General features: G+C 45.9%; 14 protein-coding genes across 14 annotated transcripts; 7 read left to right on the forward strand and 7 right to left on the reverse strand.

The window, feature by feature from the left end:
• Nucleotides 1–33: 33 nt before the first annotated feature.
• Nucleotides 34–4,608, reverse strand: KL928_001165 (uncharacterized protein; the record flags this gene model as incomplete). Its single annotated transcript, XM_043201500.1, has 1 exon — nucleotides 34–4,608. One exon carries the CDS (start codon nucleotides 4,606–4,608, stop codon nucleotides 34–36), a length of 4,575 nt encoding a protein of 1,524 aa, XP_043061624.1.
• A 200-nt stretch (nucleotides 4,609–4,808) lies between these two features.
• Nucleotides 4,809–5,087, reverse strand: KL928_001166 (uncharacterized protein; the record flags this gene model as incomplete). The annotated part of the gene is made up of 1 exon (XM_043201501.1): nucleotides 4,809–5,087. One exon carries the CDS (start codon nucleotides 5,085–5,087, stop codon nucleotides 4,809–4,811), a length of 279 nt encoding a protein of 92 aa, XP_043061625.1.
• An 89-nt stretch (nucleotides 5,088–5,176) lies between these two features.
• Nucleotides 5,177–6,281, forward strand: KL928_001167 (uncharacterized protein; the record flags this gene model as incomplete). The annotated part of the gene is made up of 2 exons (XM_043201502.1): nucleotides 5,177–5,212; nucleotides 5,631–6,281. The coding sequence occupies 2 exons, from the start codon at nucleotides 5,177–5,179 to the stop codon at nucleotides 6,279–6,281; spliced, it is 687 nt and encodes a 228-aa protein (XP_043061626.1).
• Nucleotides 6,282–6,763: 482 nt separating this feature from the next.
• KL928_001168 (uncharacterized protein) lies at nucleotides 6,764–7,573 on the forward strand (the record flags this gene model as incomplete). The annotated part of the gene is made up of 1 exon (XM_043201503.1): nucleotides 6,764–7,573. The coding sequence occupies one exon, from the start codon at nucleotides 6,764–6,766 to the stop codon at nucleotides 7,571–7,573; it is 810 nt and encodes a 269-aa protein (XP_043061627.1).
• A 91-nt stretch (nucleotides 7,574–7,664) lies between these two features.
• KL928_001169 (uncharacterized protein) lies at nucleotides 7,665–8,123 on the reverse strand (the record flags this gene model as incomplete). The annotated part of the gene is made up of 1 exon (XM_043201504.1): nucleotides 7,665–8,123. The coding sequence occupies one exon, from the start codon at nucleotides 8,121–8,123 to the stop codon at nucleotides 7,665–7,667; it is 459 nt and encodes a 152-aa protein (XP_043061628.1).
• A 159-nt stretch (nucleotides 8,124–8,282) lies between these two features.
• Nucleotides 8,283–9,209, reverse strand: KL928_001170 (uncharacterized protein; the record flags this gene model as incomplete). The annotated part of the gene is made up of 1 exon (XM_043201506.1): nucleotides 8,283–9,209. The coding sequence occupies one exon, from the start codon at nucleotides 9,207–9,209 to the stop codon at nucleotides 8,283–8,285; it is 927 nt and encodes a 308-aa protein (XP_043061629.1).
• A 224-nt stretch (nucleotides 9,210–9,433) lies between these two features.
• On the reverse strand, nucleotides 9,434–10,720 carry KL928_001171 (uncharacterized protein; the record flags this gene model as incomplete). Its single annotated transcript, XM_043201507.1, has 1 exon — nucleotides 9,434–10,720. One exon carries the CDS (start codon nucleotides 10,718–10,720, stop codon nucleotides 9,434–9,436), a length of 1,287 nt encoding a protein of 428 aa, XP_043061630.1.
• A 1,097-nt stretch (nucleotides 10,721–11,817) lies between these two features.
• On the forward strand, nucleotides 11,818–13,539 carry KL928_001172 (uncharacterized protein; the record flags this gene model as incomplete). The annotated part of the gene is made up of 1 exon (XM_043201508.1): nucleotides 11,818–13,539. One exon carries the CDS (start codon nucleotides 11,818–11,820, stop codon nucleotides 13,537–13,539), a length of 1,722 nt encoding a protein of 573 aa, XP_043061631.1.
• A 37-nt stretch (nucleotides 13,540–13,576) lies between these two features.
• Nucleotides 13,577–14,413, reverse strand: KL928_001173 (uncharacterized protein; the record flags this gene model as incomplete). The annotated part of the gene is made up of 1 exon (XM_043201509.1): nucleotides 13,577–14,413. The coding sequence occupies one exon, from the start codon at nucleotides 14,411–14,413 to the stop codon at nucleotides 13,577–13,579; it is 837 nt and encodes a 278-aa protein (XP_043061632.1).
• A 340-nt stretch (nucleotides 14,414–14,753) lies between these two features.
• On the forward strand, nucleotides 14,754–16,190 carry KL928_001174 (uncharacterized protein; the record flags this gene model as incomplete). The annotated part of the gene is made up of 1 exon (XM_043201510.1): nucleotides 14,754–16,190. One exon carries the CDS (start codon nucleotides 14,754–14,756, stop codon nucleotides 16,188–16,190), a length of 1,437 nt encoding a protein of 478 aa, XP_043061633.1.
• Nucleotides 16,191–16,298: 108 nt separating this feature from the next.
• KL928_001175 (uncharacterized protein) lies at nucleotides 16,299–17,687 on the forward strand (the record flags this gene model as incomplete). The annotated part of the gene is made up of 1 exon (XM_043201511.1): nucleotides 16,299–17,687. The coding sequence occupies one exon, from the start codon at nucleotides 16,299–16,301 to the stop codon at nucleotides 17,685–17,687; it is 1,389 nt and encodes a 462-aa protein (XP_043061634.1).
• A 79-nt stretch (nucleotides 17,688–17,766) lies between these two features.
• Nucleotides 17,767–19,185, forward strand: KL928_001176 (uncharacterized protein; the record flags this gene model as incomplete). Its single annotated transcript, XM_043201512.1, has 1 exon — nucleotides 17,767–19,185. One exon carries the CDS (start codon nucleotides 17,767–17,769, stop codon nucleotides 19,183–19,185), a length of 1,419 nt encoding a protein of 472 aa, XP_043061635.1.
• Nucleotides 19,186–19,400: 215 nt separating this feature from the next.
• KL928_001177 (uncharacterized protein) lies at nucleotides 19,401–21,983 on the forward strand (the record flags this gene model as incomplete). Its single annotated transcript, XM_043201513.1, has 1 exon — nucleotides 19,401–21,983. The coding sequence occupies one exon, from the start codon at nucleotides 19,401–19,403 to the stop codon at nucleotides 21,981–21,983; it is 2,583 nt and encodes an 860-aa protein (XP_043061636.1).
• A 6-nt stretch (nucleotides 21,984–21,989) lies between these two features.
• On the reverse strand, nucleotides 21,990–22,874 carry KL928_001178 (uncharacterized protein; the record flags this gene model as incomplete). The annotated part of the gene is made up of 1 exon (XM_043201514.1): nucleotides 21,990–22,874. The coding sequence occupies one exon, from the start codon at nucleotides 22,872–22,874 to the stop codon at nucleotides 21,990–21,992; it is 885 nt and encodes a 294-aa protein (XP_043061637.1).
• Nucleotides 22,875–22,930: the final 56 nt, after the last annotated feature.

Raw genomic sequence — 22,930 nt, forward strand, 5'->3', positions numbered from 1 at the left:
AACAATATACATACAGCATCATAAAATAGCTCGTCACTCATCAGCCGCAATCTGTCCAAATTTTTCGATATACCGTTCATTCGTCAGAGAAAGCTTCTCAACCTTGGCCTCCAAGGTACGGATTCTCTCTGCGCACATTCTTAGATCCATCTCTTTTTGAGCTTTAACGTTCTTGAGAGCCTCACGCAACTCTTCTTTCTGAGACTCAAGCTCTGCAATGTTGCCCTTCGAGCTCAATTGGCTCCTCAGATGCAACTTTTCTGACTTGAGCTGCTCAATCTCTTTCAAAAGAGAGTCGTAAGTAGCCGCAGAAACTGAATTTTCAGCCACCTCCAGCTGGTTTCTCAGTTTCGGGATGGTTGTGCCGATTAGCTCCTTGTTCTCGCCGCTCAGCTTTTCTAGCCTCTTCTTGAGCTCGCTGTTCTCCTGCTCCATCATTTCATACTTTGATTTGTTCAAATTGTTTTCTTCAGTTAGCTTGAACACTTTGTAGCCCATATCAGAATTATTGTACACTTTGTTCTTGAGATCCGCAACATCAAATTCTTTACTATATTGCTGAGCAAGGAACTCTTCCATAGCAAATCTCTTGCGTCTTTCATCCGCAAGTTGCTGTGTAAGACTTGCAATCTTTGACTCTTCAGACACCACGTCTCCCTCAATCGGAATATTGTTCACTTCCAATTTGCGCTGAAGTCTGATTTCTCTGGATATACTATCGGCCAGCTCGCTGGAAACAATTTGAAGCTCGTTGAACAGTTCTTGGTTCGAGTTGAACAGCTCTAATTGTTGTGGTGTGAAAACTGCAGTTTGGCTCTTTTCTTGATTTGTTGGCTGAGAGACAGGCGTCATCTGTCTATCTTTTATGTCAAAAGTCGAGCTGGGTGGCGCCAGTGATCTCTCCTTGGCATCCTGGAAAGCATACAGGGACGACATAGTATTCGACGATTGATCCTGATGCTGGCTCCGGTTGCTCATCATATGCTGATAGGTAGTAATTTCAGGATAATCTCCTAAAGAAATCTTTCCTGTTTTGCTCGATTCAGGGGACGTGAAGTTAAATTCCTCCTCTTCCTTACTCCGAGGAGGAGTTGCCAGTTTATTGTTAATCATCTCTTCTGTACTCGCAAGCCCACTTAGTCGAGTTCGTTTGTCAAATACTTGCTCCTCTCTTGAATCCAGAGTCATGCTTGAGTTAGCAAGAGGAGTGGCCTTATCTGAATCAGCACTGGGGTTGAATCCGTTAACATCATCCAGACTCGTATTTTGACTGAAGCTGTGCTCATCAAGATCCATGTCAATTATTCTACTCAACCTGTATTCATTCTCTTCATTGGCCAAATTCAACGTCAACCTATAGTTCATGAGCGAGTCCGAAGGGGTAATAGGAGTTTTAGGCAATTTTTTGTTTTTGAAAGAGGTATCCGAGTCTTTTGTAGGTAGATTGATTGTGAGTCCGTGGTAGTTGTGGGCGTAACCGCTGTTTTGAACAGAGCTCGTTGAAGAACCAATAACTTTGTATGAGTTATCACTCTGACTTGAGGTATTCGCATGGCCATCCTCATCACGCTTCCTTCTAGAGATCTTCTTTAGGAAGTGCTTAGCATTAGGCAGCTTTGGGCTGTTTCCTGCAGAAACCGGTTTGGAAAACGCTTCTCTGAATCCCATAAAAGGCGATTTTTTGGTGGACTCAGGCTCCGTGGCTTTGTTGGATACGATGGGCTGAGGAGGTGGTTTCCTGGAGCGGACTTTTGACGACGCCGATGAGTTGTCGGGAGTGAGGCCCAAATCGGTGTCAGCTTTCTTGTCGTCACTCTTGTGCTGTGTAGGTTGTCGCTTCTTCAAATCCTCTTCATTCTCAACAGGCAAAAGCATCGATTTGTAATGTCTAACCGTGGGGACAGAAGGCTGTTTTTTGGCCTCGGTTTCTCCTTGTGCTTGGGCAATTGGTACAGTGTTTTCTGGATTCTGCAAAGTCTCGGGAATCACTGATCTTTGCGTCTCATGTGCATACATCAAACTGCTGTCTACCTTGTGACCATCAGGACCTCTTGACATTACCATCTGCGCGCTTGTTGAAGATGAAGTAATATCGAGTATATCTTCGCCTTCTTTTGGCTTATTGTCCTCGATTGGAGTGTCTTTAATAACAGGACTCATGGTTTTTGAAGTGTTAGAGGAGTTAGGTTTGTCGGTGCTCATCAAAGCGCTTGTGGTTCGGATTGAATTATCGTTTAGATCCCTGGATTCAGATTCGGTTTCTTCTGTAACGAGACCTGGGTCAGGGGAGTCAACTTGTTGGTCTTTTACCTTGCTCTCACCGTCATCATTGCTGATTACCGTGTGATCTGGAGTTTTCGAAATCGAGTCAAAAGAATAGCTGTCACCTTGTTCGATTACAGTTTGGGGGGCCTCGAAATCATTGAGAGTTGAATACGAATTGTTCTTGCTTGTATCGTAGTCATCCATATCATCAATAACCTTTGGTTGCTCCAAGTCTGGTCCCTTCTCATCAATTGGCAGTTCTGTTGCCGTTGTGAAAATATCCTGCTGAGTTGTGCTGGCATTAGCAAGCTGATACACGAGAGAACTAGCAACGCGTTGCTTTTCGGGACTTTCATGCGACGATGACACCGAGTACATAGACGAAGCTGGCTCGCCTCCTGATGGCATTCGAGCTTGTTCAGAGTAGTACGAGGACTGTCTTGTTGCCCCATCATGCTCATCACGATTTTGCGTAGAAGTTGATAGAACCGATTTAGCTGAAGAATGAGGACCGGCGTCCGTAAAAATCTGAGAGTCATTCGATTGGCGTTGAGAAGGTGACATTTCCCGAGGCTTTGCAGTGTCGTCTACGCCTGGCTCCTTATTCGGTGTCACTTTCTCTGATGGCTCTTGGTCATTATTTGGCAGCTCTTTGATAAGTTCTGTTTCTTGATAAACTGGACCCTCGTCAGGCTCATCATCACTGTCAGCAAACACATACCTGTTGAGCTTGCCCCTGTTGTTCTTTTTCACAGGCTGGAACGGCTCTGGAGGAGGTGCGTTGTTTGAAGAATATTCAAAAGCTGTAGTTTGGACCTGAGTAGGCTCATTTGTAGGCCGAACTTCTCTTTCCTCCTGTGACGTCAAGCTATCTTCTGCAAGCACTCCATTATACTCCTTCTGCAACTGTTGGCTTTGTGGATTACTTTCGCCGTTTATGTAACCGATAGAACGAGATGATTCTTCGTCCTCCAATGCTTTCTCTTGAATTTGAGGTTCGACTGTGGCAAATTGCTGTGCAGATTGTCTATTTTGCATTGGCAAATACGCTGCATTATGATTAGCTGGTGGATTGACTTGCGCTGGGCTTGAAGAGGCTGGCATGGTTTGCGATTCGAGAGCACTGGTAGGCTGTATCGGTCCGGGCATGTTGTAGTTGACTGTCGTGTAACGTTCTTGTTGGGGTATAGTTTGCTGGGAGACGGGCTGAGGATGCTTCAGCGTTGGAGGCTGTTGCGAGTAAGGACTTGGAGCGCGCTGCTGGCCTAAGGGGCCCCCTGGGCCTGCACGCAACATTTGGGGTGGCATTTGCATGTCCTGACTGGTCTTAGGATATTCAGAGCCCATACTTGGAACCGCTGGATTGGAAACCACCTTACCGCCATAATAGGGGGGCTGAGGAGCCATGCCTTGTGGAGCCCTGTACGGCGAGTTTGAAAATCTCGAGGTCATCGACATGGCCTTCGGAGGATTGCTGTTGCTTGGATCGGGACCACCAAATTGATTATTGAATGGTGGGGGTCTCGTCTGCATGGACATAGCCCTTGGATCATATCCCATTCTGGGGCCAGGACTCATGTAGCCTGGACCTGCTGATTGCATAGACATCGTTCTTGGGTACCGCATCATGCCTGCCTCCAAACTCATTGCCCGTGGAGGACCCTTGTTGGCATTTGCCAGCTGTGCAGCTGCCATCTTCTTCTGTGCGGTCATTAGCTTACGGTACTGCACATTTGACAATTGGCCGTTAGGACCTCTCGGTCTGTTGGATAACGTGGGGATATAAGGCTGAGTATCTAAAGCAGACGAGCCATTCCCGTATCTTCCACCACCTCTTATATGTTGCAGATCATCAAAAGACACGGTGCTGGCCGAGGCATCGACTTCCACGTCTCCGTCCGCGTCTCCGTTTCCATCGTCGTCGTCATCTTTTCCGAACTTCATTCCTCTCTTGAAAAACTTGTTCACTGAGCTGGAAGAGTTCGAGACAAGCGAGCTTCTTCTCGAATGCGATGCTCCTTCGCCATACATCCTCGGAGGTGCCATGTTAGCCGGCCGGCCATAATAGTCTACCTGAGGCTGCATGGGCATGTACATATCGTGTCGCTGATGTGGAACCTGGTATGCCCCCGGATAAGGTTTCTGGTATCCCTGGTAATGTGCTGGAGGGTAATATGGTCCTGGCTGGTTACCATAATGCAGTCTGTTGTTGTTGGGCAACGGGGCTTCTTTTCGAACATCTATGAAAGCACTATCGCCCAATGCCCGACTCATGCTGCTGCTAGGCACCCCGTCCACAACATTTTGGGGCCTGCGGTTGTTGACGAGCATAGCCTGGTCCATTTTGCACTTGAAAAACGAGGGCTAGTGCAAAATAAAACTTTTTTGAATCAAAACAAAATTGACTTAAGTCCTGTTATTTACTTTTACTACCCCTTGAATTACAAACACCGTGCACGACTTTTCTGTCGGTGTAAAGATTTGAATAAACATTCGCAGCTGAAACATTATAAATAGGTAGCCTCGGTCCTCATCCCGATGGCTTAGGTCTTCTTCTTTATAGGCAGATCGCTTACATGACCAACAATATTATACCTGTTGCTGAAAAATGTGAACCAGTCGTCCAGGACCTTCAATTGTTTTTCTGTCAAAGTGGAATAATCCCAGCTTATATCAGGTGACGTATCTTCAGGCTTTAAAGAGCTTTTCCCAAGAGCTCGTGACGCGTCTTTGCCAACAAAAACGTGGTAGCCCTTACCGACACCGTAGGCAGCTTGGTTGTGCGAGACATCGAAAACTGTACCCTTGATAGCTATGTACATCTTGTCCGTTTGCTCGCCTTTCTGTTAGAGGTCGCAGTGCGTTTGCAAAAAAAAACTTACCATCGCACTTCGCAAGTTCAGCCATTGTTATGGGATCGTTCCGTGGCGGAGCCAAGTCCACGGGCGTCTTTGGCATGAATTTCTTGCTCATGAGTATAATTAAATCTAGAAAATTATATTAGTAATGGCTGAGCTAATAGTTGGGCTGAGCCGGTCTCGCAGCGTGTTTACGCGGTCTATTTCTCTTTTTTGGTGTCTTCCGGCCTCTTGGCCGGCTGTTCCTTTTCGTTCTGCCCCAATTTAATCTTCTCTTTCGCTATCTCTCCAATAAACCACGTCACGGATCCCCATAGCAGAAGAGAGATCACCAGCAAATTAACAAAGTGAATAGACCGGCTAAGGAAGATCATCACCAGCAGCGAAATGACCAAGCAAACGAAAGATGCGTGGGTCGCTTTCACAAGTGTGGGCGTTGCTCCCGGCTGGAAAACCGAGTCCCAAAGATCGACAACAAAAGACGACATTATTAAATATTTTTTGTAGAAAATGTCCTTTTTGCAGTCTCCACCGAGTTTGGCTAAATTGCAGACGGACAGCTCTCAAAAGCTCGCCCAAGTCTCAGACTTTCCACTCGACTACAACATCTTTCTTTTCAAGGAAATCAAGCATGCGAGAGAGAGGGATGTTCAGGAGATGATTGATTTCCGTCTTGATCTATTTGACAGCATTCCGCAGGACCACAGCTCGCTGATCTTCCGAGGACTCGAGAAGAAGCCGGACGGGAACTATGAGCTTGTCCCAACGACGACCTCGAAATTACATGACCGCCTGCTGGAGATTCTCATACTAGAGAGACACAGAAGAGATATACAGCAACTGAGTAAAATCACCGGCAGGAATATAGAAGCTGTGGAATTGGCTGATCCAAATTTGTATGAAATCAAATCCCCAATCTACCAGCAATTGCTTTCTACAAAAGAGCAGTACCAAACTAGCTTCAAGCGGTTTGCAATGCTGCAGAATATTGAGTACGATTTCGAGAACCGACTAGATGGATCCGACGTCAGCAGCGACGATGATCTGGTACAGCAATTTTGTACGCAAGATGTTATTGAGGTGGATCCACAGAATCTCGACGAGCTCCGACTTGCCCAAATTTTGATTCCACTGGCTTCGAAAGCTATTTTTGGTTGAACAGCATGTACTACGCAGAACAATTGCGCGCGAAACAAGGCACGTCTAATCACCAGCTTGAGGAAATTTGAGTCAAGAGAGAAATTTCATTCCTGTTGCAAATGCGCAAACCTGTCTCTCTTGATCAAACATAGAATCGTATATGGCGCTATATCGACTACTGGAATGGGAATATTTCTCTGTATTGCCTAAAACATCAATAAGGTTAGTGTCAGATTTCTTGGCAGCAGGCTCTTGGAATTTGCACGTCTGGCTTCAACAGGCAAGATCTGGAAATTCACTTATCAATAAAAAATTCTGTTACCGGTGGTTGCAGAAAAAACATTAGGGTGGCTCCCAATGAGATCTAGACCAATCAAAGAGGTAGATGGCATACAGCACACGGATATTCAACAGTCCAGAATAGAAATGCAGAATTTTTCCCATTGAGTATATATTTAAAGGCCAGACGACAATCAAAACCTTAAACTTAATTACATATAATGTTGGGATACAAGATTTTGGCTGCTGCTACTTTCCTTCTGGCCCTTGCTCCAGCTAGGCCTGTTGGTGATGACTGGCAATCAGAGACAACCAGTACTGCCTATGTGACAGTCACTGCTCCAAAACATCCTTCGTCTACCCATTCCTCCGACAGGGAAGTGGATAGCACCAAGACCTCTGACTGCGAGGAGTCTAGCTCGACTCCTGTCACCTCGCATAGCAGCTCTCTCGCCTCTATTGTTACGGTGCCCTCCTCACACAGCTCTGTGATTGCAAGCACCAGCTCAGAGCCTCCAACCACGTGGACCACGGTCATCACCACGGAAGGATCCACGATCACCACCGGATGTGTGGTCACGACGCAGACATTTGAGGAATTTACCACGGTTTTCACCACTTACTGTCCACTGCCATCGACAACGACTCACTCCATTGAGACACCGTCCCCTGTTCCTCCTCACTCGTCTGTGGTTTCACCGCCTGCTCCATCAACGACCATCTTGTCCCAGAGCAGCCCAGCAGTCCCGGTTACCTCCTCGACTTATCCTCCCCCATTCTCTGTGACGTCAGGAACCCCAACATCTGTAATCACGACCGTGACGCCGGCTTCTTCAGTTAGAGCCGTCTCTTCCTGGCCCGGATCGCCTGTCTTTACTGCTGTCCCAGGCAACGGCACGTCTATTCACACTCTACCAAGTGGGTCTTCGGCTGCTATCGAGACCAACCTACACGCCGGTGCCGCGGGCCTCCACGTCGGATTGCAGTCGACCTACGCTTTCGTCCTTGCCTTGATGGTGGTCTTTGCCTGATTAGATAATTACTAGCACCTTCTTTGTATGTATTCCGGAATATTTGCCAGTGCAATAATAATGGTAGTCATACATTCATTATGTATCTGCTCTACTCAACATCATTCTCGAAAGTCTCGCCCTCAGTCAGCTCTGGAACGTCCTCCTCCTCTTTGGCTGCTGGAGCAGCGCCAGCTTGGCTTCCTTGGAATTGCTCAGCAAGCTTTTGCAACATGCTGAGGTTCTCAGCACCCAATTGTGGCAAGATGTTTGGTATTAACTCTGGCAAAGTCTTTTCCTGAGCGAAACCGCTGAAAGTGTAGGTGTTGTAGGCAGCAGCAGCCTGGACACCAACTCTGTTGAAATGCAAGACCTTGCCGTCCTCCTTGAAGAAGTTGGCTTCCTCGATACCGGTCAAAACCTCAGCGTTCAGCTTCTTGAGGGTGTTTTGCAGCTGGGTGTCATCGGCCTCGGCACTCTTGTTGACCTTCTTTGCCTTGATTCTCTGTCCACCGACCTTCTTGGCGGAGGCCTTTTGCAACTTTGCGAGCTTTTCTGGGTCAATAGGCATTTTGAATCAGCTGTCTTGGTACGAATTTTTCATTTTTTTTTCCAAATCGACATTTTTCGACGAGCTGACAAGTGGTTACGCAGCCCTGGATCAAGTCGCAATTACTAAAGCTCGGAGCTGGTGGCAGATATACATCTGAATTCAATAATATACACAGGCTCACTCTGAATCGCTCAGGTTCTCCTCATTAAGCTTCGACAATAAACGCTCTCTGTTGCGCTTGCATGTCAGCGTGTCTATGTGTCGTTTCAATGCGTCTTTGCGAGCAAACCCTTTCTGACACTGCGGACAGATGTTCGGAGGCACCTCCAGATGGATTTTCTCGTGTCTTTTGAGGTCCGACGAGCGCTTGAACGTCATGGAGCATGTCCCGCAAACATGACTCTTTGGCTGTGGCTCGGGACTTGTCGCCGTCGAGTGGTTGGGATTCGACGCCCGTTCGTTGTCCCTCGTATTTTGGGCTGTTCCCAGGAAGCCGAGCCCCTGAAGCAACGGCAGTTGTTGCGGATGCGTAGATGACGAATTTGGTGACTGTGATGACCCGTTCGTAGACATTGCTCCAGAGAGCTTTTGCAGCAGCTCCTGCTGTGCCACAGGGTCCATGCTCTTGATACTGGCAGCTAGTTGGCTAATAAGTTCTGTATTTTGTGACTGTGCTGGCTGTGCATACAAAGAGGACCCCACCTGGCCGTTCTGGTATTGCTGTTGGCGCTTGAAGACATCCTGGTCTAAGTGAGGGAACATCTCTGAGCTGCGACTTCCTCTGGGTTCCATCTCTGTAGCCGACGGGAACTCGCGCTGGCCAATAAGCCCGTTCGCCTGCGCACCCAAATACTCTCTCGCTATAGGAAGACCCCCGTGTGGCGAGTGTGCATATTGAAGCCTGTTCAAGATGTCTCTAATAGTAGGGTCTATGCGATACTGATGTTTCTTGACCACTTCGTTGGCAAGTTTGAAAAACTCCAAATCCTCGTCCGTCATGGGCTCGACAGGGAACCTGATGGCCCTGTTGGGCGACACCTTCGGCTTTGATGAGTTGATTAGCTCGATCAGGAATCGCTGAATATCTGATGACTGATTGCTCATGGTAGTACCATTCTATGACGAAATGAAGGGAACCGGCTCGATCAGGGAAAATTTAGCTAAAGAGTTGCCACAACAAACATAACTAAGGCTGATCTGCTGGTGGTTTAATCGTGGCTGTTGGGATTGAGCAATTCCAACTATCTCTATTATGTGTCATCACGTGACTGAAAGCAAAAAAATAGTTTTCGTATATCAATTCTCTAGACAGCCTTTAGTTTTCCCCTTTACAAACGATTCTCCAGCATACTAGCTCTGCCTGGACCTGTTCCGACCCACTGGACAGGAACGTCCAAAAAGTCCTCGATGAACTTGAGATACTTCTTGGCATTCTCAGGCAGGGCGTCGTAGGTCTTCACCGTGGTGATGTCCTGGTTCCAGCCCGGGAGAGTGACATAGTCGACATCCACTTTCTCCAGAATGTACAAGTCTTCAGGGAATGACTCGAGCTTTTTGCCGTTGTAGCTGTATCCAACAGCAACCTTGATCTCCTTGAAAGTGTCCAAAACGTCTAATTTGGTAACGTTCAAGGAGGTGTATCCATTTATGAGACACGAGTACTTGACCACAACAAGATCCAGCCATCCGCATCTTCTCTTCCGTCCAGTCGTCACTCCGTACTCGCGACCAATGTCCTGCAGCTTCTCGCCGACCTCATTTAATTGTTCCGTAGGGAATGGTCCTTCACCGACTCTGGTAGTGTAGGCCTTGACAACACCATATATGTTTTTGATGCTCTGAGGAGGGATACCAAGTCCTGTCAGCACACCACCGATGCCGGTATTGGAAGACGTCACATAGGGATAGGTTCCGAAGTCAATGTCCAACATCAAAGCGTTTGCACCTTCGATAAGGATCTTCTTTTTTTCTTTTAGAGCCTTGTGCATGAACTGGACAGAGTCCACCACGAAGGGCTTGATTTTTTCGCGCAGATCCTTGTACTTGGCGATCTCTGCTTCAACATCAAAATCGAACTCGCCGTATCTTTTGAAACGAGTGTCCACAAGTCTCCTCAATCTTGTTTCGAACTCCTTCCACGAATCTGGCTCGTCACTAACAAGATGGTGGACTCTAATACCAGATCTGGACACTTTCGTGGCATACGTTGGCCCGATACCTTTTCCAGTGGTACCGATGGATTTCTTATTGGTGGACAGCTCTGCCTCTCTAAGTTTATCAACACGTTGGTGGAAGTCAAACACCAAGTGCGCTCTAGAAGATAGGAAAAGACGGTCTTTGCAGTCGAGACCTTGCTCCTCGATCTTGCTTAGCTCCTCGAAAAACGACGGGATGTGCACAACAACACCAGATCCAACCAGGTTGACACACTTCGGATTCACAAGTCCGGACGGGAGCATGTGGAAGTCGTACTTCTTGTCTCCGACAACGATAGTGTGACCTGCGTTGTTTCCTCCTTGGCATCTGGCACAAACCTCGATGTCATCACAGAGGATATCCACCAGTTTTCCTTTTCCTTCATCACCCCACTGGGCACCTAGTACGACGTCAGCCATTTAATATTTGAACAGAAGATGAATCTGTTAAACCAAAAAAAAAATTCCCGGAGAATAATACGTATTTAAATGTGAGTGAGAACGATGCCGGCGATCACCGCGGGGACACAGTTCGCGAAGAGTCACAAATTAATTTAACTAATCTGAGTCAAGTCAACATTTCTCATGATTATGTAAAGTACGTATAGCCAAAGAACAATAACACCGAAGCAGTGCTATAAAACATGTCTGAGCCGCAGGCTCTAATCAAAAGTTCGTGAAGTCCTACTGCGTGTGAACCTGTTGATCTTCCTCCACAGACGCAACGTTTTCGTTTTTGTGCAGAAGAGAGTCAACATGCAGCGATGGCAGTTTGACACTGTATGTTAGTCAAGTATCTTTCTTACTTACGAAAAGCCCTTGATCAGTGAATACTCATGCTGAATTTCGCCCCCCACGGCTTTGATTCCTTCCTTGAACCTTGAGTTGTTAGTTTGAAACCACGATGTCACTTACTTAGCAATTGCTGGGTCCGAGCAGTTCTCCTTCAGTGTGACCTGGATGGTTAGTTGTGATGTCAATTATGTCAATTGCACGTACAATAAAAGTTTTCTTTTCAGACATTATAGATAGATGGCAATATGGAGCTGCTTTATTACTTATATAAGTCCATCGAAAATACTTATCTTGCTGTTTGTGGCGCGGGTGGCTGATGAGGCACGACATAAATATTGTTATACTATCAAATCTATTAGTTCGAAAAAGTGCAAGTCTAAGGCCGCTTAGAAAGGTAGAGTGTTATTCACATCGAATAAGCCACCCCTCTTGCTTGGTTCAAGGCATAAGTTTTCTGATTGTATAAACACTGATTTTTAATTCCTGCAAATTCTAAATCTGGGAAAAACCTTAACATCAGCGAGAAGAGTATGTGATGAGTTGTGTTCTTAAACCAAGTATACCATTTCGAAGTTGGTATTATCAGCCTGATGGTCGCATATGGCATAAGCTGCTCAAGCTCTCTGGATCAACTTATCTGATATTTTTGCTGGTCGATCTGCTACCATTACCTAAGCATGCATGAAATAAAAATTTTCTTAGCTAGAAAACTTTTGATCTAGATGGCTAAACGTTCTCACGGAAAGGTGGCCAAGAGCCCGAAACAGTCCAAAAGACAACGCATAGAGAAAGAAGAAGTTGAAGAAAATACAGATTCTCTTGTTACCGCGATTAATAACGAGTATAATGATGTTGAAGCGCTTCTAGAGAAAGACAGCGAAAGCGAAAAGGAACTAGAGGACAAGGAAGAAAACGATGTCAGCCACGAATCTGGGGATGAAGAAGAAGGGGAAGAAGAGGAAGAAGAAGAAGTGGACGAGGGGGAAGCAGAAGAGGAAGGAGACGAAGATGGAGAGGAGGGAGAGGAAGAGTCTGATCGTTCTGCCAGACCACAGATCAAGGAAAACCCCGAAGAATTTGCTGACCTTCACCTCTCTGAGCCAACGATGAAGGGTATTCAGGACATGGGATTCACCAAGATGACTGAGGTCCAAGCCAGAACCATTCCACCACTCCTGGCCGGAAAAGATGTGCTTGGAGCCGCCAAAACAGGTTCTGGTAAGACTCTTGCATTTTTGATTCCTGCCATTGAGCTGCTGTACTCGCTTAAGTTCAAGCCTCGTAACGGAGCGGGTGCCATTGTCATTACACCAACTAGAGAGTTGGCTCTCCAGATCTTTGGTGTTGCTCGTGAATTAATGGCACACCATTCTCAAACTCTAGGAATTCTTATTGGTGGTGCAAACAGACGTCAAGAAGCTGAGAAATTAGCGAAAGGTGTGAACATGATTATTGCCACTCCGGGAAGATTGCTGGACCATTTGCAAAATACGAAAGGATTCATATTCAAGAACTTGAAGACCTTGATTATAGACGAAGCAGATAGAATCTTGGAAATTGGATTTGAGGATGAAATGAAGCAAATTGTGAAGATCCTGCCTAATGAAAAACGGCAATCCATGCTGTTTTCTGCTACCCAGACAACCAAGGTTGAGGATCTGGCTAGAGTGTCTCTCAACAAGGCACCATTATATATCAACGTTCACCAAGATAGAGAGAATTCAACGGCCGATGGGCTTGAACAAGGATACGTCGTTTGCGACAGCGACAAGCGGTTTCTGCTCTTGTTCTCGTTCCTCAAGCGGAACCTCAAGAAGAAGGTTATTGTTTTCCTGTCATCTTGTAACTGTGTGAAATATTACAGTGAGCTTCTGAATTATATCGATTTACCAGTTTTGGATCTCCACGGGAAACAGAAGCAGCAAAAGCGTACCAACACGTTCTTCGAATTTTGCAACGCCAAACAGGGAATCTTGATTTGTACGGACGTGGCTGCTAGAGGTCTTGATATTCCACAGGTCGACTGGATCATCCAGTTCGATCCACCTGATGATCCTCGTGATTACATCCACCGTGTTGGACGTACTGCTAGAGGAAGCAAAGGAAAGGGTAAATCGCTGATGTTTTTGACTCCGTCAGAGCTAGGATTCCTGAGATATCTGAAGGCTGCCAAAGTTCCTCTTAATGAGTATGAGTTCCCAGCCAACAAGATCGCCAACGTGCAGTCTCAATTGGAGCAGCTTGTCAAGAACAACTACTGGCTCCATCAATCTGCTAAAGATGGGTACCGAGCATATTTGCAAGCATATGCATCCCACCATCTCAAGACGGTGTACCAAGTTGATAAGCTTGACTTGGTGAAAGTTGGCAAATCGTTTGGATTCCCAGTTCCGCCAAAAGTGAATATCACTATCGGCTCGAGTCTTTCGAAGAAAAAGAAATGAAGGGTGTACATTACTGCATATAATAATCGATAAAAAGTTATCTTCTTCCCAAAAGTGTAAGAAATTCGTCTCTGGTCTTCTGTTGGGCACGGAAACATCCCAACATGCAACTGGTGGAAGTAATGGCCCCACTTTTCTGAACTCCACGGCTCACCATGCACATATGAGTAGCTTCTATCACCACGGCAACTCCCCTTGGCTGGAGAATTTCGCTCAAAGCAATAGCTATTTGCTTAGTAAGTCTTTCCTGGACCTGAAATCGTCTAGCGTACATTTCAGCCAGTCTTGCAAGCTTGCTCAGCCCCAGAACCTTCTTGTTGGGAATGTATCCAATATGGACTTTGCCGAAGAACGGAACTAGGTGGTGTTCACAAAGCGAGTATATTTCGATGTCTTTAACAATTACCATTTCATCATGGTCTTCCTCGAAAACAGCACGTTTGATCACATCCTTTATGTTTTCCTCGTAGCCCTTGGTGAAGAAAAGCATGGCTCTTGCATACCGGTGCGGAGTCTCCAGCAGACCCTCGCGATTAACGTCCTCTCCTAGTTCAGTCAGAATCGTCTTGACGGCCTCTGCTATTCTGTCCTCTCTAGCTTTGGCTTCCTTTTCGTTGGATTCGATCCGCGCTCTTGCACCAAGAGAAGGCCACGAAAGACCATCCGAGTCTATAGGAGGATTCAAGGTATATGGGGAAGCAGGTCTGGTATTAAGAGGTGTGTTCAACCGTTTGTAATAAGGCTCTCGCACGGGCTTGGGATGCACAGGAGCCAGAGCAGGTTTTGGAGTATCGGAGTCTCTATCATTTCCTGTCAACGGCTGTGACAGCGGGGAAGGTGGCAGATAAGATCTATGGTCGTGGTTGTCGCTCATCGTAAACGAGTTAATTGACTTGAAAAATAATGATTATTCAGAAATATTTTCGGTGTGCAGGATCTTACTTAGTGCAGTGTGCAGCAGGTAAAAATATCAAGACGATACTTGTTCTTCTCGCTGCTCGATCTTGATGCTGCCAGCACGTGAATCCCATACGTGTGTTTCAAGCACCGGCTTTGTCTTCGAACGCTGAGGTGCATGCCACGGCGACGCGCCGATAGACCTCAAAACATTTTTATTTGTACTATAGGTCCATTTTTTTTTCGCTACCCGTTGATTGTTCATGATCTAGCTGGGTGAATAACTACAAAGCCTGATTTCACTCGTTTTTTCAATCATGAACAACCGCGATGAGCCCATGGATAGACCGGTGCTGGTAAGCCTGCTCGCATACGTCTTTTTTATATGGTACCTAGTGGTCATAACCGTTGCATACAACGGTTTTTTTCATATTATTTTCAAGTTCACGCGAAATTCCAGGTCGAAGATAGATTCACAGATCAAAAGCGCGGAACTGGAGGGCGTCACCATCCTGAGACCACTGAAAGGCATTGATCCAGAAATGGAAATCTGCCTCCGGTCCTCGTTCGAACAAAAATACCCCAAATCCAAGCTGGAATTAATCTTCTGCGTTCAGGACAAGGATGATCCGTCAATTCCGGTGGTCGAGGGGCTCATCCCACAGTATCCAGATGTGGATGCCAAGCTCATGATCGATCAACATCAAGATTCTAAAGACACCTTTGGGCCCAATCCTAAGGTTAACAACCTTGCGAAGGGATACAAAGCTGCAAAGTATGACATTCTTTGGATTCAGGACTCCAATGTGTGGTCTCATCCAGATACATTGCAAAGATCTGTGGTGTCTCTAACACAGTCACTGAACAACGGTTGTCTTACTTCGCGAAAAGTTAGCTTGATTCACCACGCCCCGCTAGCTGTGTCCTTGGGAGATTTCCCGACAGCTACGCTAGGGGCCAATTTGGATGAGCTGTTCCTGGCCACCTCGCACTCGAAGTTCTATGTTTCCTTTAACGAGCTTGCTGTTGCTCCCTGCGTGAATGGAAAATCCAACGTTTACAGGCGTTCGGACCTTGATGAGGCTGTCTATCGCATGGGACAACTTGCAACCGCTCCCAGCTCCAATGGCCAAAGTGGTGACATTCACAAGGATGCGAGGTACTACAGCTTGCAGCCGGGCCAAGGAATACGGTTTTTTGCTAGATACATCGGAGAGGACAACATGATTGGCATTGCTTTGTGGGATTATGGTCACGGACGCACTGGCATGACAGGTGACTGCGTGGTCCAACCGCTTGGAGGCTCAAACTGTTTGATGGACTACTGCTATCGAAGAGTTAGATGGCTCAGGGTCCGCAAATACATGGTTCTTGCTGCTACACTCTTAGAGCCTACGACGGAGTGTCTTCTCTGCGGCCTATATGGCAGCTTTGCTGTTGGTGTGATTTTTCAGAACATTCTGTTTTCGAGATCATACTTTGTCTTTCACGTCCTTGCATGGTTTCTAACTGACTACATCCAGCTACAACACTTGTTTGATTGCGTTCGTGGTGGAGGCCCACAGGAGCCATTTTTCATCAGGCTCGAGAGTCGGAAAACTCCAGATAAAGGCATCAAATGGTTTTTTATCCACTGGTGTTTGCGTGAGTTGTTGGCGTTCCCAATCTGGGTTGTCGCTGTTTTAGGGTCGCGGATCGAATGGAGAGGCCAAACATTCCGAATTAAGTCGGATCTGAGCGCAGAAAAAGTATAGAGTCATTTAGAGCATTTAACGGTAGATTGCATTTTTTACATCTTATATAACTTTTCGAGTATTTTATCCGACGGGGGTATTTTTTTAGTCTGATTGTATCAAGTAATTATGACGACTGTTGACGTTGCGATTGTCGGCGCTGGAATTGCGGGCATCAAGGCAGCCACAGAATTGCACTCGAAGGGACTAAGTACTCTACTTTTGGAAGCTCGGGACAGGATCGGCGGAAGGCTATACACCTATCATCCACCAAATTCGGAATATGACTATGATATTGGTGCCTGCTGGTTTCATGCCACCGTTAGCAACCCACTTTTCCACAACGCTCTACAAAAAAAGAATGTCGAATATTTCTTCGATGAGAACTCAGCAGCCGTGATTGGACCTGAAGGACCCCTTACTGCGAATGTCGGTCCGATTGTTGAGGAAATCAAATTATATGCCCAATCTAGACCTGGGGAAGACGTGAATTTGAAGACTGCCTGCGCAGAATATTTGACCAGAATGGGACCCACATTGTCAGACGAACAGAAGAAATGGGCACCCTCGCTGCTGAGACTGGCAGAAATCCCTAATGGGATGCAATGGGATATGTTCTCTGCCAGATTGGCCAATCCCCCTTACGTCGGAAGAGACGCATTTGTGTCTGGTGGTTACAAGAGAGTGCTGGAGAGTGAAATCGAAGGATATCCTAGCGAGTCCATTTGGACGGAAACGGTTGTGAAGAAGATTGAGCAGACAGATTCCGGATACAAGATCACTACTGAGACTGGCGATGCTCTTTACTCCAAGTTTGTGGTTGTCACCATTCCTCAGTCTGTTTTGAAATTGAGTGTTGAGGATCCTAACGCCAAGGGTGCAATCACATTTGTTCCAGACTTACCTAAGAGTATCACCGACAATTTCTCGAAGACACACTTCTGCGCGCTCGGAAAGGTGATCTATGAATACGACGAGGATTTCTGGCCAGCAACAGAAAAATTCGTTGTTATTCCCAAGCCTGATGAATCTGTGTCCACTTCAACCAGCTTCCCAACTTCAGAATACAACAAGAAACTTACTGAGGAAGAAGCAGACAAGCTAGAGGCATTTGACTTCCCTGTTTTGGCTGTAAACCTAAAAATTGTGAAAAATGCTCCCGCACTTATGTTCCTGGTCCCCGCTCCCGCATCTCATTTGCTCGAAGAGAATGTTGAGAAATATGGGCCTAAACTGCTTGAGCCTATCATTGCTAAACTCTCTGGTAGAAAACAAACTGAGCTTCCAAAACCAAAGCTTGTGTTCTCAACAAATTGGTCTTCTGATCCTTTCAGCAGAGGCTCTGTTTCAGGAAACGCAGTTGGTGATGTCCTAGTCAATGAGGGTCTTATTGAGGGTGTCAAGGGCTTGCGGTTTGCTGGGGAAGCATACTGCTACGAAGGCCACACTGGTGCCCACGGGGCCTATATCAGTGGTAAGAGAGAGGCAGACTTTATCCTCAAACAGCTCGGATATTGAAGGTGTAGAGATGTGCTAATATATTTCTAAACAGTAAAATATAAACAGGAACAGATCAAAAAAAAACGCTTTTAGTTTCATGTCTGAAATTCAGGAACGCTACATCTCTGCAGGCCAGGCGCACATTTTTGCGTCATTTGGGGATCTAAATGATGCTGAACGCAAGCGCCTTTTGTCCCAATTGGAACAGATCCCTGACCCAACAAAATATCTCCAAGAAGTTCAGGACGCGATTAGGTATAGCACGTCTGTTTCAAAGTCTAAGCGGTTTTCCCCTTTACCGATACAAGCGTGTGCCTCAACACTAGACACCCCCCCTGAGACTCTAAAGGAGTGGGATGATGTGGGATTGGACCTTATCGCTAAGGGAAAAGTAGGAGTTATCCTGATGGCTGGTGGACAAGGGAGTCGTCTTGGATCGGCGGCTCCAAAAGGCTGTTACAATGTTGGCCTTCCATCTCAAAAGTCATTATTCCAACTTCAGGCCGAGAGGTTGAAGAAAGTGCAACAACTAGCCAACGCCAAAAAATTGATTCCCCTTTATATCATGACCTCCGGACCTACTAGAGCAGCTACCGAGGAGTTTTTTATCAAAAATAAATATTTTGGCCTGGAATCCTCTCAAGTCGTCTTTTTTGATCAAGGAACACTTCCTGCAGTTTCTTTGGATGGAACCAAACTGTTATTGGAATCCAAAAGTTTTTTGGTTGAGAGTCCCGATGGAAACGGGGGACTTTACAAGGCAATTTATGACAACGGGCTGTTGCAAGACTTTGCTGAACGAGGAATTGAGCATATACACATGTACTGTGTCGACAATGTTCTAGTCAAAGTTGGAGATCCACTATTTATTGGCTATGCTTCCACCAACAAATATAATATTGCTACCAAGGTGGTCCGTAAGAGAAGCGCCGACGAAAGCGTTGGGCTAATAGTGATGGATGAGGAAACCAAACACCCGGCTGTTATTGAATACTCAGAAGTTAGCCAGGAGCTAAGGGAACAACGTGACTCACAGGGCCTGCTACTTTTTAGAGCAGCTAATATTGTGAACCATTATTATAATGTCGCCTTTTTGCAGAAAATGATTCCAAACTGGATATCCGACCGCAAGTATCTGCCATATCACGTTGCCAGAAAGAAAATCGCATGCTTTGACGTGGGATCTGGAGAGATCGTCAAACCCAGCGAGCCAAACGGAATTAAATTGGAGCAATTTATTTTTGACGTATTCTCAAGCGTCGAGATGGATAAGTTTGGCTGCTTAGAAGTGGACAGAGCTGAAGAGTTTTCGCCACTGAAAAATGCTCCAGGGAGTGCTAACGATGGCCCCGAAACATGCAAAGCTAATCTGCTCATGAGAAGCGCACGCTGGCTGACAAAGGCGAGAGCTATTCTGCGCGGCTCCGAAATTGAGGTCAGCCCGCTGACGAGCTACTCTGGGGAGGGATTAGAAAACTATTCGGGGAAAACTATCGAGTCTCCCGCTATCATCTGAATCGAGCACAACCTTCATTAGCTCCTTTTTTATCGGATCATATGATTTGGGTGTGTGAATACCAGATGCAACCCATAATAAATATAAAAGGGGGGAAAGCAGCTGCCCAGTTAATATTTTGTACCGCACCAGAGCAAGCAAGACGTAATAATCTGCTTAGAATTGCAACAGAAGTACTCAATTGAACTTGCTGAGTACCGCTAAGATAGTATATCATGTTTTTTTCTAGTGGTTCTGAAAAAGGCCATAAGAGATCGCTTACGGGCTTCACACCCACGGAGATTAAAGCAATTGACAACTCCATTCCACTGAAGGCCCGCGAAGCGTGGCAGAAGTATGGAACCAAGGAGTTTGAGTCTGCGGAGGAACTGGAAGCACGGTTCATCGACCATGTGGAAACCACTTTGGCGCGGTCAATGTACAACTGCGACAACCTGGCCGCATACCAATCTCTATCGAGCTCTGTCAGAGACAAGCTCATTTTGCGGTGGAATAAAACTCAGCAGTTGCATACCGTAAAGGAGGTGAAACGTGTCTATTACTTCTCATTGGAGTTTCTGATGGGTAGAGCTCTAGACAACGCTATAATCAATCTGGATATAAAGGACTTGTGTAACAAGTCCACGAATGAGCTGGGATTCCGTCTTGAAGACCTCATTGAAACCGAACCAGATGCTGGTCTTGGAAACGGAGGACTAGGAAGACTTGCTGCCTGCTTTGTGGATTCCCTGTCTACCGGCAATTATCCGGGTTGGGGATACGGTTTGAGATACAATTACGGAATTTTTGCACAGAAGATTGTTGACGGCTACCAGGTTGAAGCCCCTGATTACTGGCTGAAATTTGGAAATCCATGGGAGATTCCTCGCACAGAGATCCAAATTCCTGTGGACTTCTATGGCTACGTTTCCACTGAAAAGGATGAGAAAACCGGTGGCCTGTATAAGCAATGGCATGGAGGAGAGAGAGTTTTGGCAGTCGCTTATGATTTTCCTGTTCCGGGATACAAAACAAGCAATGTCAACAACTTGAGAATGTGGTCATCGCAGCCTACCACGGAGTTCGATTTCCAGAAATTCAACCAAGGAGATTACACCAATTCCGTTTCGCAGCAACAAAGAGCAGAGTCCATTACGGCTGTTTTGTATCCTAACGACAATTTCTATCAAGGAAAAGAGCTACGTCTGAAGCAGCAGTACTTTTGGGTTGCAGCATCGTTGCACGACATTGTGAGACGGTTTTTGAAAACTAAGAAACCATTCTCACAATTACCCGACTATGTTTCCATCCAATTAAACGATACACATCCGACCATCGCGGTGGTTGAGTTGCAGCGAATTTTGGTGGACTTGCAGAAGGTTGATTGGCATGAAGCTTGGGACATTGTGACTAGAACTTTTGGCTACACGAACCATACCGTTATGTCTGAAGCACTGGAGAAATGGCCTTTGGAGCTATTTGCCAACCTGCTGCCAAGACATCTGGAGATTATCTACCAAATCAACTTTGAGTTTTTGCAGGAGGTTGAGAGGAAGTTTCCTCAAGAGAGAGACCTGCTTACAAGAGTCTCTGTTATTGAAGAGTCTTCGCCAAAAAACATCCGTATGGCTCACCTAGCCATTATTGGCTCTCATAGGGTTAACGGTGTTGCTGAGTTGCATTCCGAGTTGATTAAGACGACAATTTTCAAGGACTTCGTCAAGATCTATGGCTCAGAACGGTTTACCAATGTTACCAATGGTATTACCCCTAGAAGATGGCTCAAGCAAGCCAATCCAAAGCTGAGCGAACTTATTGCCTCAAAATTGGGAGGCTATGGATATCTCACCAAGCTCGAAAAACTCCAAGAGCTGCAAAACTTCCTGGAAGACTCAGAGTTCAAGAAAGCTTGGGTAGAAGTCAAGAAGTATAACAAGGTTAGATTGACTGATATGATCAAGACGCTGACAGGCATTGAAGTCAATCCGAACAGCATGTTTGACATTCAGGTCAAGAGAATTCACGAGTACAAACGCCAACAGCTCAACATTTTTGGTGTGATCTGGAGATACTTGCAGATCAAAGCCACTCCAAAAGAAGAGCGCGCTGCCAAATGGCCCGCCAAAGTGTGTATTATTGGCGGTAAGGCTGCTCCTGGATATTACGCTGCCAAGAAGATAATCAAGCTGGTCAATGCAGTTTCTAATGTTGTCAATTCGGACACAGACGTTGGTGATATATTGAAGGTGGTTTTCATCCCCGACTATAACGTTTCCAAGGCTGAGACTATTTGTCCAGCTTCAGACATTTCCCAACATATTTCCACAGCAGGAACAGAGGCTTCAGGAACTTCAAATATGAAGTTCGTCTTGAACGGAGGTCTCATTATTGGTACTGTTGACGGTGCTAACGTTGAAATCACGAGAGAAATAGGTGAGGACCAAATATTCTTGTTTGGAAATCTTTCAGAGGATGTGGAGGAGCTTCGCCACGAACATAACATGGGCCGTTTAACTATTCCCGATTCTTTGAATCAAGTGTTTGATGCTATTGAGTCGGGCAAGTTCGGCAGCTACGAAGAATACCGCACGCTTGTGGAAAACGTCAAATTTCACGGTGACTACTACCTTGTCAGTGACGACTTTGAAAGCTACTTAGAGGCACAGAGAACGATTGATAAGGAATATAAAGATCAGGACAATTGGACCAGAAAGTCCATTATTTCAGTCGCCAACATGGGATTCTTCTCGAGTGACCGTTGCATAGAAGAGTATGCAGACAATATTTGGAACATTGAGCCAATCAAGGAGCAAGTATAAATCACTCTATGATTTCTTTTTAGCAAAACAATACATGGTATCCCAAGTAATGGTTTGAGTGGTCTTCCAGACTCCAGACTCTTTTAGGTCCGTCTCCAGACGGAACATAATATCCCTTTCCGTTCCCTTTGCACCTTCATTCGCTCTGTACCATGCTGGTAGAGGACTATAAGTATTGATGAAAGCAAGAAACTCTTGAAGAGTGCATTCTTTTTGAAGGAACAGAAGAGGTTTTCCATCCAATGTTTTGGATTTCAACGCCTGCTCCCGTTTATTCTTGGGCAAATGTAGCTGGTCAAACTTGACCAGTTCAACATTCTCGAACTTATCATGTTTACTAACCAGCTCTGTAGCATCTTTGAGCCAGTCATAAAATCTGCTTTTGCCTTCGTCCCAGTAGTGTCTCATCAGAGTAGGGTCTCCCATAACATATTTGTGGTAGATCTCGTTCAATACGTTATCCTTGAATATTGGTTCGAGATACAACCAGAATGCTAAAGTTCCTTGAGGAGATAGCACTCTAGCGGCCTCATTCAAAAAGCCGGCTGGGTCCATCCAATGGACACATTCTGCGGCCGTGAGGACGTCAATTGAAGCAGAGGAGATCATGTTTAAGTCCTCTGCTTTTCCTTGATAGAATTCAAGCTGGTTGCTGGAATCTTTTGCTTTGCATCTGGAGATCATACCTTCACTTGGATCAACTCCAATTGATGTTGTGAAGTAACGAGAGAAGGGGAAAGTCACCTGTCCCGTGCCACATCCAACATCGAGAAGACGGTTGGTTGGGCCCTGATGATACTTGAGAATCAACTCGAGGAATTCAGTCGGGTAAGACGGCCTGAAAGACTCGTAGTTACCGTGATCAAACACTTTAGTGGAATAAGTAGCCATTGAATCAGATGTATTTATTTAATCGTGAATTGAAATCTTATCGTGAGGCAGAAAAA

The sequence above is a fragment of the Ogataea angusta genome, assembly GCF_019207475.1.
Source record: "Ogataea angusta isolate 61-244 chromosome Unknown 61-244_NODE_2_length_1002155_cov_89.706849, whole genome shotgun sequence".
Classification (NCBI taxonomy): domain Eukaryota; kingdom Fungi; phylum Ascomycota; class Pichiomycetes; order Pichiales; family Pichiaceae; genus Ogataea; species Ogataea angusta.